The sequence below is a fragment of the Phaethon lepturus genome, unplaced genomic scaffold (assembly GCF_000687285.1).
Source record: "Phaethon lepturus isolate BGI_N335 unplaced genomic scaffold, ASM68728v1 scaffold10901, whole genome shotgun sequence".
NCBI lineage: Eukaryota > Metazoa > Chordata > Aves > Phaethontiformes > Phaethontidae > Phaethon > Phaethon lepturus.
In genome coordinates this window covers 20,111-33,632 of record NW_010516994.1, presented here as the reverse complement: position 1 = coordinate 33,632, position 13,522 = coordinate 20,111, and the positions used below count along the sequence as shown (strand labels likewise).

Sequence of the window (13,522 nt, the reverse complement as noted above, 5' to 3'; positions counted from 1 at the left end):
CTGTTACTGAATCAGTTTTGTAAGATTTTCAAACCAGGGTACAAACCAGATCTTACTCTTGGTACTGACTGCCCCAATGTGCTTACAGACAACTCAAAGTCAGCTGTATTCTCTCATTTTATCTTCTGTTAAAGGTTTGTCTCCCCATTCTCCAGTCATCTTAATAGCCCTTTTCTCCAACCTCAACATGGCTAGATAGACATTGCATTTTTTCAAAAGTTCAAGTTTAAAAAAAGATATATTTTAACCCATTATACTTCAGTAGCTAAGTTAGCTCCCTAGAATCATTGTCCAAGATTTTCAAAGGTATGTGTATGTCTGCAAATACCAACAAACGCTTTTACACATTTTGTCAGGGGTTGATGTTATCGTTACTACTGCTAGAATTCAGGTATTTCAGCTTTCAAGACAAAAAGATCACTTAAATACTGTCTTTTGAACACAATGTGACACAACCGATACCATCCATTTTAGACTTGCATTTCTTTCAATCAATCAGAAAGATCTGTTGAATAAACTTGTGACAGAAAGTTGGAAGGTTTTTAGCATTTTCACTGTCTGAAGGGCCAGGGCAAACTTAACCAGCGTGCTTGCTTTTGACTTCTGTTTGTCCTTCACCATACCACATTAATTCTTATCTAACGGTTAAAACCTGACATGTTAAAGTTGTGTCTACAATAAAGACTGTTTGAACCTCTGTGTACCTTATTACTGAGGTACTGCAATCTCTGGTTGCCTTAAAAGTTTAATTCTGATTGTTGTCTCAGTCATAGCAGTTTCAAGAACTTCTCTTCTATAGATACCCTTAAGAATTACTAAGAGACTCAGTTGGTAAGGACCTTCATTCTTAATGCCTTTAAGGAACAAATTTAAAGTTCAGTTTTCTTTTCAAAATCAGGGAGCTCAAAAGTTGTCTTTATTGGAGAGACAGAATGTGAGGCACAGGAAGAAAATAATCACTCACTCTCTCTCACACACACGCACACACACACAGAGGTAGAAAACAGACCCAGTAATGCATACGTTTTTCTTGAAAAGTTACTGTTTGGGGGGCAGAGTGGTGTAGGAAAAAAAACCCCAAATTTGAAGGAGAGGGTTTTAATAGATTTTTTTTCTTGTCCAATCAAATTTTTTGCTCTACCATCTTAAAAAGCTGATGTTCCTGTACCTGGCTGAAGGCAGACTCTAATTACTTGGCTATTTTGGCATATACGGAAAGTTTCAGATTAAGAACAAACATACCGAGACAGACCTAGGACTCATCTGCCCATTCATTTCTCTCTGTGATGATCCCACACAGACATCTGCAGCAGACAAGCATAGAGTGATTTTTCTGTACTATTCACACAGTTTTTGGCACTCAACAGTATCAGGACTTTCTAAAGTGGAGATTATATCTTGTTCTCGACAGCACTATCCTTCAAGGATAATCTCTTTTGGAGCCCACTTTTACATTTGGCCTCTGCAACAATAAGTTCCACAATTTAAATTTTACACTTTATGGAAGAAGTGCTAGAATGATTGTAGTTATTGCAATTTAATAGAAGGGGTACACATATACTGAACTCCAGGGATTTTCCTAGGAAGAAGCAATCAGGACAGCTTCTAATATTTCTTCAAATCAAAATCACCTTCAGCAGCATCATGCTAGCTATACCACTAAAACAAAAGACTGAGCATGAGGCAGCCCCTCCTTTAGCTATGTAAGACAATCATTACATTCAACAAAAAGCAAGCTAGCAATATTATATGAACAGGGACAAAATATTTAGACTGCCCCCTGAAAGGGGCCGTGTCTGAGCTCTTTTGCAGGGTTCAGCTAAAGATTGGAGCAGCACGACTTCTTGAATATCTGTGCAGATGCTTCCTAATAAAACATGAGAAAAGAAAAGCATTTACGCTGAGTGAGGACAAGGATGGATAGCTAAGCAATGTTATCATCTCTAATGCACCTCTGTGTCTGGGTTTCTGTATACTCATGAGTAAAGTTTAGTTTCCTGGTAATTATTACATATGTGCACCTGTTCGCAGGTGAATGTCAAGTGTTTTTTGAGTTCTCACAGAACTCTCTCTACATGTTTCTGTAGCAAGCATACACTTGCTGTCAGAGAGATCCCCAACTCTAACCCAATAAGCTGCACTTTCAACTTAAATACCTTCTTTTAAAAATTCATAAGAACAAACATAGTAAGTGCTTTTAAGAGAGAATTAAACGCAACAACCAGAGGCCTAGAAGCAGCTTAAGTGGAAACAAGGAAACATTATCTTATAACAATACCAGACCTCTTTCTCAGTTTCACCTTTCCTTGTAAATCACTATTTATACGATTAAGAAGAGGTTCTTGGCAGACTCATTTAATCCATAATATTTTGACCTTGATATTACTCTTACATCCACAACAGAGGTCAGAAGGATAACTGCTTTCTCACTTAAGTATAGGGCTGGCATCTAGCAGCATAAATATGCTTACGATGCCTCAAAAAAAGGCTAAAAAAGTGCTTTAGCACATTGTGCCAAACATAAGTTGAAATCTTAACTGTTTATCTTCAGTGGAAAACATAATTTTAAAATTCCTTCTTACTAGTTTTTCAACTGTACTACCTATCCAGTAAAACTATAGGTTTAGGAACTGACTTGCAACAATGAAAGGGAAGAAAATAGTATCTAACCTATTGGTTGGCAATTGGTTGGTTCTCAACTTCTAATACAAACGTTGCCTTTAGGAAACCAAGAAGTTATGTAGGGTAAAATTGAAAGCTTCACATTACTAATAAGTGCTCAGATATTAAAGCACTCTTCCATTAAAATTCACAGGCTAGCAACCATTGTTTAAAGATAATGGTCTTAACAACAGCTAGGAAAACAAAAGATTTAATTTTGTGAAATGTGGTATAATTGGAATATGAAACAATAGAGGAATAGATAATGCATTTAGTTTTCACAGGTGAACACTTCAATAAATCATCTGTGAACTTGCCACAAATGAGCCCTTATCTACTGAAACTGGGGAGTTGCAAGAGCAATCTACACTTGAGATGGTGTCTGGCTCAGAAGAGGTAGCAAGAAAACATAGAGAAATTGGAAAATTAATGCTTAAGACAATAGTCTCTTGACCAAAGAATGAGGGCAGTAGACCAAAATTGATGGGACAGGGTTATTTAATGTACGACTGCTGTATTCTATCTGAGGGCTATCTCCCTCAATTTATTTCATACCTGGAGCAACATCTGTATTTCTCCACTTTGATGGAAATGAATCTTCCTGCTTTCTTACCCACTCTTTTAAGAGACAGCTTCCAAGGCTTCTACTTGCAAGAAAACATGTCCTAGAGAGGGTTTGCCATGATACAGAGTGTGCTTTTCAGAAGCTGAGATGACACAGCCAGACATCAGCTCCCCAAAGGCAGCAGCCCCTGCCTTTTTCTTGGCTCATGCTGCCAAAGAGAGGGATGTTGCCTGCACTTCCCTGCTTCCTTCTCTTAGCATATACCTAGGGGTGCCATAAGAACCAAGGGCAAATAGGTTTATTAGCTACAGCTGGTAGGAGAGAGAGATTAATAATACTAAGTTTAAGGACAACACATTGGTAAGTCTTTGATGAAGCTTAAAGACTTTGGGCAGAGGCAAGTATAGGGCCGAAGTACTTAAGAATCTCAGTCCACTTAGTCTCTGGACAACACAGATGGTAGAGTATAAAGAAGTGGAAAGATACTTGTGCTGTCTGTGCCACAGGATGAGCTAGGCTGAAGCAGCATGTCATCACCTGTAGCTGACTACCAGACCAGGTGAAATACCAGTTTACTTGTAGGCATTAGGGGAAAGACAGAAGCATGGCTGCAATTTTCACTAAGCACCAGTAAAGCACTCATTGTCCTCATGCGTTTCTCATGCACAGAAGCAAAGACAGTAGTCATGTGTCCACAGAGATCATACCTGCCAGGATATCACATATGAAGAGTTATACGGATTACACTAGTGGTGAATTTGATTCTCTGACTACAGTATTTTCAGGGTGAGGTTGTTTCTAAAGCTGAAGACTTTTCATGTTGAAGCAGTTTTTAAGTACTCTAATGCAAAGTGTAATCACACATTGGTTTTTCCATTAAAACTACAAAAGTCTTAAATACCCTGGAGGTGCTGGCCTCAATTAGTCCCTATTCTTCCATTCTCTTTCTCTCTGTACCATTTTGCCATCCCTTGGTGTAGGAGGAAAGGAAGACTGTCTACTTAAGCCAAAAGCACAATCTTCTATTACATGAGTCCAGTTAAAAGCAGGAGTAGATAAATTGCTTTCTGTACAATAGGGAGGAAAATTATACTGGTTTCTGCTTATGTTCATTTTTAAATTACAGTGTGGGAGAACTGAACATACAGAAAGCTAGATTTTGGAAGTTTGCTTTTAGTCTATTTTACTGTGATTATGTTGTATTTTTTTAAAAACCAACAGAAGTCCCACAGCTCTTCAGAGGAGGTTGTTTGTACACAATTGCCCTGAGAAGCCATGATCCCTGAATGCAGACTTTCCATTGTCATCTGTTGAACAGCTGAGCTTTGGTTTTGTGCTATCAGCATTCAGTAGCATTGATTGGTTTTGCCATTGACACCAGGTTAATACTTTTTCAGATAAGAGGAAAGCAAAATTTACTGAACACTAGTAGGTAAATACTTTGCTTTTATCTCTTTTCCAGAAAGCAGCATCTAAAAGAAAAATCTTACTAGTGACAGAGGGTGGATGTACCATTGAGTTGAATAGCCAGACCCCAGTCTGTTGGTCTAAGTGTTTCATATTCCCTCCTCAGCCCCCGATACCCATTTCAGTGCATTCAGTCTCCTACTTGTCTTGTGTAATTCAAAGCCCTGCTCAGGGAAATATATGGATGGAGACACCATATAAAACACAGAGATGAAAATCATACCCAACCTATAATGTGTTTGTCTTCAGGCACCTCTCCAACAAAGTCTCTGAAGAAAGGCAGCTGAGTGGAATGATTAAAAAATGAACCAAGAGGAGGCAATGAAGCTGAGTTTAAAGAACATGGGCTGGAGATGTGTTCTGGAATCTAATCAATTAGGTTATTCCTTCAATTTTTGTTCTATCCCCAAGCTTTACCTTTTTCAGTAAGGAAAAAAACCAGCCAATTTCCAGCCTGTGAAGAAGCATCTAATTTTCCCCTAACAGAAGTCCTACCATTGTCAAGTTATACTGTGTCTGAGTCATCTCTAGATGACAACCATGTATTTGTCACAACTACTTGAAGTAATCTGCCTCCTGAAAATCCATTTGCTAAGTGCCTTACAAAATGCATTTCCTTAGTGATCTTTGGAAAGGCTATTTCTACACACAATACCTTTATTCTGAGCAAAACATTAATCTGCCAGCACTAGTATATGCGGGAAAAATGGTGCTCCACCTTAAGTTCTAAGAGGTCTTTTTAATTTCTGACTTAAAGTTTTATCTAGATTTAGCTTCTGGCCATAAGCTGTACAGCTGCGTCCATGCTGTATACAGTGGCGTTTGGTATTGTTATAGAAGAGTCTGGTATTGTTTTAACAGCCACCACCAAAAAAGTGGCAGGAGAGGGGCCAGGCAGCCCTGCAGATAGGGCACTAGCACAAGGTCCAGCAGATGCATTTGTGGCCTTGGTCAGGTCACCAACTTCTTTCTGTCTTGCTTTTCCAGCCCTTCCCTTTTGCCCGTTTCATTTGGGGTTAAAGTCAAGGACTCTTGCCTTCTACGGCATGTACCGGGGTCTCAGCTGGTATCGCCTCTAGCTGCTATTGCTCTATAAAGCAGATCAGACCTAAAGCTACCATACCACATCACATGAAACCACCACTGCTACCATCTTCAGGTTGACACTCAGTGTATTTGACACAGTTAAGCATTAGACCAAAGAAAAACTAAAAAAAAAAGCCACCACCACACTGTCTTTCTGAGATTGAGGCAGTGCCATAGATTATGATAAGCAATTCCCTTCCCTGTTCACTAAAGAAGCTGTAGGATATTTGCTGTCCGGGCATGTAGGTAAAATTTATCTTCCATCAGAAAGTCCCAAAGCAGAAAAGCTGCAGGTCTGTAGCAATAGGACTGAGACAGCAGAGAGAATTATCTGACCTGCTTAGCACAGGGGAACTGGTGGAGCCAGGCTGGTGGCAGCAGGGTCTCCAGTTAGGTGGGTCCAGCTGCATCTCTGGCTCTTGCCAACTGCTGCAGCTACAGAAGTCCTTTAATGCATCTACTGCCACACTTTCATACCAGCCAGATTACTCTGATATTTCTTTTTTCTGGACAGAAGAGCTCGGGTTGGATGGATGGATGTTTCATCACAGTCAGGAGACAGAAGAGCACTGTTCAGATGCTGACTGGCAAATGGCAAAGCTGCCCCAGTGCCTAGTGGCCCCTTGCAGTGGGACCCCTCTGCTGTGCAAACAGAAGAGTATTGCTCCAAAGGGCAAACTGGAAGTGTATACAAAGAAAAAGTAGAGGATGTAGCAACACTAAAGGACTTTTTTATTGCAACGTATTTACTGTGGTAGGCTTGAGGCTGCTTTATATAAAATAATTAAGGCTTTTAGCAGAAGCACAAAACTGAAGCTGCCAAGGGAAATATCACAGAAGCTTTAGAAGCAATAAATTTTTCATCTGGGATAGTCAAAACTCACTTCATTGTAGAGTACAAGCTCAGGTCAGTCAGATCTAGTCTGATGACAAACCATACAGCTGCTTTTGTATAAGTATGGCTTTATATTATTGACCAGATAAAGAAGGATGTAGCCATGGCCAGTGAGTGGGCACTGCTGGCATGGTGCCACTGATGCCACAGCCCACTCCACCAGCAACTTGCGTGGAGTCTTGTCACATTCCGCTCCCCTTTCCCAGTGAGCAAGCCACCTGTCAACATTTCCTGAAGATTTTTATCTTACGTAGTTTCAGCTATGAAAGTGCTTTCTTTTTTTAACATTTATAATTATTGCACCAGCTGGATTTCTCTTTTACAGGATCCTTCCATTACATTCTCCTTCTTTATATTATAACTGGGTTATAGAAAACATATAACAATACATATAAGTCTCCAAACTCACCGTTTCGTAAGAGCTCACTGCTACAGTGACAGGGGCCTGAGCTCAGGTGTTGGAGCAGCAAGAGGTCCCCAGCAGCACCTCGTGACCATTTTGGTAGCCCTCTGATCGCTGCCCTGCCCTTTACAGCCACAAGAGAAAGATGAGATCGAGTAGCCACAAAGGCTGAATCAATCCCTGTTGGGGTGGGCCAAGCATTAGGAGGTTTCAAATACTGTTAAAAGCTTATGTTTCATCAAAGTGCCTTCAGCCAAGTATTTTCATAAGCACTATAACTATCCAGTTTCTGCTGCTGGGAGTGGAGAAACTTTTATTAACAAATGCTGCCATGAACCAGTCAAAAAATTAAGTTCAGCTGTATTTTCCCTGCTATTCATGACAGGCCACACTCATCCAGACCCATGTAGCCCTTCACTAGAACAACAACAAACATACATAACCCACACCGTGTCAACCAGTCTGATCTATGCAGCTCATATGGATGGGCTGGAGGCAGTGGACTTTTACCACATGACTCAGAAGATGATTAAATAAATCACACACACACAGATTGCAGGAAGTGTTCCCCAGTCTATCTAAAAGCACAAAATGCCTAATTTCAGGAGCAGGAGCATTAAGCAGAGACTTATATGTGCTATCATGTTTTTCTTGAAGCCAACAGCAATAGTGGGAAGGAAGTTGGAAGGAATAGCATTGCACAGCCTACTCTATAAAAACAGAATTTATTTTCTCCAAAATACTGGGACAAATTTGCATTCCTCCATTGGGGCAAATCTATCAAAATTCAAGCTGAATAGCCCCTGGAAGTAGCCCCTTCCCAACACCAGGCATAGAATTGTTACTGCAGCCATTGGGCAGTCCCTCCTCACCATGAGTGTAGTAAGGTAGCCAGAAACAGAAGGAACTGAAATCTACATCAAGAACTTCAAATCCCCAACCAGATCGTCAAGGCTTTAAGCCAAAAGATTTGAACCTTGCAGCCACCCTCCTTAGACAAAAGCTCTTCCCCACGTGAGCTCAGCCTGCCTAGCACAATGGTGCCCTCCTTGCTTGGCCCCTTGTCACCTTCCTCCATTACAGCAGTGGTGTCACCCCATCTGGAGCCATCCTGCAAGCATCAATACTACCTACGGCAAGTAGTCTTTCACTTTCAATATGTACAATTAATTTTTGTGAATTCTCTCAAGTGCCACACAATAACATGACACAAAAAAGCGTCACTTCCTTCTTGTGTCTCCTTCTACTTAGCTTTTTCTCATCGTCAGGACATTTATGAATTTAATCTCTGTTTTATAGAACTTACCACTTTTAACAACTAGAAGAAGAAAATGCTAAATTGTTTTTATTGCTGTTAGATGTTCAAAGACATCATGCTATATACTGTCATTTACATTTCACATTAAAAGTGAATATGTTGGGAATGTGCAAGTATTTGTTTTAATTTGACCCATCTGTTAAGTGAAAAGCAAAGAGGACTTCTAAATCACTATATTTAAATTCCGCAATTTGTAAACAATTTATATGTTCATTTCTTCTGGGTTAAAGCTGCCCTAAAGCATCACTCTTATGAAATCTCCAAATTAAATTGCTTTGCATTGTTCTGCAGGCCACAGTTTCTTCCTCCTCCGTTTATTAATTTATTTCCCAATGAAAGTAAATTAGCAAGACTGGTATTAAGAACCACTGAAATAATTTTGGGGAATTCAGCAAGTATCTACTGGCTTCAGAAAGCTGAGAGCACAGAGAAAACGTCAGGTATTGGCAGCAAATTCTCTTAAGATAAAAGACAAACCAATCACTTTCATTTAGGAAAATTAAGGAGAGACATTTTAATCACCCAGATATGGGGCCTCTCATCCCAGACTAACAGATGCCTTGTGCGAGGAGATGATTTCTTCGTTAGATGTACACCCTGGGCACGAGGAAGAGCTCTGTACAGCCTGGCGTGTCACATCTCCCATTTGAAGCCTTTATCACCCTCTCTGCTGGTACGGTGTGCAGCTCCACCCTTTCCCCAAACCTGTGAGTCATATGCCTTGTCTGCATGACAGGGTTTCACCATATTCCCAACTCTAATATGGGTGCAGCAGAAAAGCAGCTGGGTACCCCCAGGCTCCTTACCCTGCAGCTTCACGTCTCAACCATATACCATGACAAAAGCAGGACTAGATGAGGAAGCAGAGAACACTCAAAAAAAAGAAAAGTTCTTAAAGCTGTAGAAATGAACAGACCCATGAGTTTCAATTCCCCCTGTGCAATATTAAGTAGAGCACCAAAAAGCAACACAGAATACTAGGTCTACTGTGCATTCATACTCTAGATGGTTCATTTATTATACCCAGTACCATATTAAGTGACCCAACAAAACAAGAACTAGTAATAATTCAGCCAGGGCATGATTAAGGGTGCCTCTAACAGCATCAACAAACGTGGAGGCTTCATGGATCCCAGCCCGGAAAGATTCCAAGTTGGTGAAATGACAGCTTGATTAGTTTTTGTCTGACAAATGTGGCAAGAGAGATCAGAATCAAACATAATTCCAAGGTTATAGGCCTTCAGATAAAACCAGGAAAAAAAATTCAGAGAGGGCAACAGCAATTTGCAAGACCAAATCAACTCCCCAGCCCAGTTTTCTTAATGCTCAGATGCAACACAGACACAATGGCCAAGGCTAAATAAGTACTCTCCAGGGAGCATCCTGAGTTAACAGGGACATGTCTTCAGAGTGGTCAAGCTTCAGATCTTGCAAGACAGTCTTCCCTTCCATCAAGGGCCTTACTAAGCATGGACATATTTGTAATTTAATGGGAAAACATGCGAGTAGAGCTACTTTATATCCAGGCAACCATTGCCTATTGCTACCCCAAAGGTCAAATAGCAACACCCTGTTACCCGTATTGCTACATGTAGGCATGCAGTATAATCAAACAACATAAATAGCAGACAGTAAATGAAAAGAAGAATTTCCTTCTTCTTCCCTCCCACCTATTCTAACAACAAAAATAGTGAGTCAGCAACACACAGGGAAATCAGGTTTCTTAAAACACATCATCGCAACCAGAAGTATCCCTCTCCCTCATTTTCAACCAGTTTCAAACCATTCATCCCCCATTTGGGGGAACCTAGAGATAAAACGGAGGCTTCTGGGTTTCCTTCCCTTGTGGAAAGAGGGCAGGGGAGGGGAGGCAGAGTAAGACTTAGTAGGCTCTTACCCAGGAATAAAATGATCTGTCTCCTGGAACTCTTACCCTCTGAGCTCTCACTTTTTCTTAGGTACTGCTCCTGGTGTCTTAATCCACCCTTCACTGCCACAGTTCCTTCCTTGTGGATCATCAGGGTTTTCACCATACTGCGGCACATGAAGGTGACAGATCCCAGCACTATGATGTACACAGCAAAGGCGCTGAAGATGCTGGCCTGAAAGACAGACCACTTGGAGGAAAGGCTGGTACAGATGGTCATATTGTGCTTCAGCTCAGGGAGGTAGTGCCTGGGCGTAGGCTTGACGCAGGCAGTCCTACCTTGGTAGCCCTCAATGGTTTCCAGGGGATATTCAGTGCCCATGGCAAAGAGCAGAGGCAGAGCCACTATGACAGATGTCCCCCAGACAAAGGCGATGAGCAGCTTCACTGTGCGGGGTCCAGAGACTGCCTTGAACTTGAAGGGGTGGCAGATAGCCACGTACCTCTCAAAGCTGAGGGTGGCCACATGTAGCACAGTGGCATAACGGCAGGCTTCAAAGAGGAAGCAGTAGAGCTTGCAAGCCATGTTGCCGTTGGGGGTGGAAAAGGGGCTCCAGATGGCGCTGAAGAATTCCACCGGCATGCCTAGCAAGATGACCAGTAGGTCAGAGCAGGCCAGGCTCACCATGTGGTCTGTGACCTCCTTCTGCAGGTAGCCTTTCTTCTGCAGGATCCTGGTGGCCTTGATGGTGACGCTGTTGCCCAAGATGCCTGCAGCAAAGATGCAGACATACACTGAGGCCAAAGTGATCTTGATCCAAGGAGATACCTCAAACTCAGAGATGTGGCTGTGGTCAATGAGATGAGAACAGTCTGAAGGGGATGTCTCTCCTGCCATGAGCAGCCCCTGTGGGTAGAAGGAGAGAAGAAGAGCCTTCCTGCCTTCTCTGATGTTCCAATTCACAGCAAATAGCTCCTTTCTCACTTTGCCCCTCTGACCGAGACACACAGGTTAGAGCAGTCAGGTACAACGAACATGCCTCAACTAGCCATACCTGTGGGTTTTGTTAGCAACAGCCACTGAGTCAAGCCAAGCAGGAAAGTGTTTCAGCTCTCACCTATCTTTATGGCAAACACTTCCTGCTCCTTTCCGATTTTCCTCCTCCTTCCTCTGCTGAGTGAAGCTGCCGTTCTCCAGCCCTTTGCGGTGTGAACTGCTCTCCTTTCAACGCTTGCCTTTTCCTCTGCAAGCAAAAGCAGCTTTTGGTTCTGGCCCCAGCAGGAGGAAGTCAGAGTTTCTGTGTGGTTATAGTTGCTCTGTTAACCATTAACCTAAATCATGGCTATCCCTAGTCGCTGGCAGCAAAGCAGATTTAGACCAAAAAAAAAAAAAAAAGAAAACCACCCAAGTCTGAAATTTACTTCCTGTAATAAGAGCTCCTTCTCAGGGACAAAAAGAAGTGTTTCTCCTAAAGCTGTTATGTTGGTGGGGTCAGGCCGAATGTGTGAACAGGCACGGAAGAGAAAATATCTGCTCATGAGTTTTAACATTAACTGGGCTTCAGACTTTAATTCTATATGCGCTAATGTCAACGTGTTTCACTACTTTACATTTTCTTTAATGAAGACCTCGGCATCTGCTGCAGCAGTGTTTGTTACACAGCTTGTGCAGCCACAGACTGTTTTACATCAACAGGAGGTTCTGGTTTTTAGTTGCTGCTGATGAACTGGAAACTTGAAATAACTGCTTAGACTGTAAAGAACCTTCTCAAAAGTTATAAAATAAACTGAACTCTATATTTAGAAACATCGATTGTCTCCCTTTAAATTTCCATCTTCTCATGTTAGGTTAACAAAAATAATGAAGTTAGTAATCCTGATCATGCTCATCCTTTCAAATAATCCAGAGTAGCAGGGGATGAAAATGTACCTCTCCCCTCCTGTGTCTCACCCCAGGGGGAATAAATTTAATGCACTCTTTAGTTTTCGTTTCAAACCATAGCACTGAAGGCTCCCAAGGTAACCCCTGGAAACATTTAATTAGGGGGTGTATATATGGATTAGGAAACCTTTAAATTACAATGCAAAATGTCAGAGCAGTTTTTGCAGCTATAATCAAGAAAAAGGCCCAGTACAGTGATCTGCTCCAATACCAAATCTAAGAACAGTGTGTCCACAAAGTAATTTTTATTAACTAGGCAAGCTCATCTGACACTTTCAGTTCATGATAAAAGAGAAACATTAGAAAGCTGTTATTAAGCAGTCTCCTCACATTCAGTGGTTATCACTGTACCTCAGCAGCCCAAGTATACCATGAACAAAAGATGCCCGAAACAGGATAATCAGAGCCTGTTTCTTTGTGTTATTTATGCATTCCTGTGTCAGAAAAATCACCTCAAACCTTGCACAACTTCAAGCCCTGTAGCCCCAGTCATCTTTCCTTATGTTTGATAATTCACATTTGTTCTGCTCAGACAAGCTTTCTATTATTACCCAATTTCTTTCACTTAATTTTACTTTATAAAAGTGTGAACAAAGATTACATATGCATGACTGAATTGTGGAAATGAAGCTAATTAAAATTTGCTGCTTACCATCAAAAGGGAAAAAGGGAGACAGAGAGCAAAAGAGAGAGAAAGCCCAATAGGATTAGATCTCCCCCTTTTTTGCACACCAATTATAAAATGCAGAACACAATTTTGCAGTTTTCAATATTATCTTTAGAACATACACAAAGTTTATTAACTTTCTAATAAAGAGCTGGTGCCACAAAGGGGATAGGAAGGAAAGAGGCAATCGTGTATACTCATAGACTGAGACCATTAAAAAAAACCCTCTTACATAGGTTACTGGACTAGATAAATCAGCAGCGAGTATTCCAGAGATAGGTATAAAATCCCTATCATGGATGATTGTAAAAAAATATATCTTCCTGGAGGGAAACATTTCTCCCCAACTAAATGTGCTTAATGCCACTTTGTGGCATGGAGGTTGAGAGCTCATAGTCTTTACCCTGATGGACAAGATTATAAACTTATGATTTGTGTAATGGTCTAACTTTAGGGATTTTGTTAAGTTTTCCTTGATATCTTGTAGCAGTGAGTACCACAAGTTAATTTTTGTGTTGTTGCCTTTCCCTTAGCAGTTTTGAAAGTGAATGTGGCTTGCGTAGTTGTACCTGGGAAAATGCTCCAGGGAGCCCCTCCTGACCCAGTTTGTTGCAGTTGCACACCATGACTTCAGCCCCCAGAAATGAAGAG

General features: G+C 41.3%; 1 protein-coding gene across 1 annotated transcript in view; it reads right to left on the bottom strand.

The window, feature by feature from the left end:
* The window catches only part of GPR39 (G protein-coupled receptor 39), a 79,214-nt gene extending 68,054 nt beyond the window's left edge, over positions 1-11,160 (bottom strand). The window contains exon 1 of the mRNA XM_010296236.1: positions 10,293-11,160. Coding sequence (XP_010294538.1) covers positions 10,293-11,160 — 868 coding nt within the window. The remainder of the gene's footprint in view (positions 1-10,292) is intronic.
* Between the last annotated feature and the right edge of the window lie 2,362 nt (positions 11,161-13,522).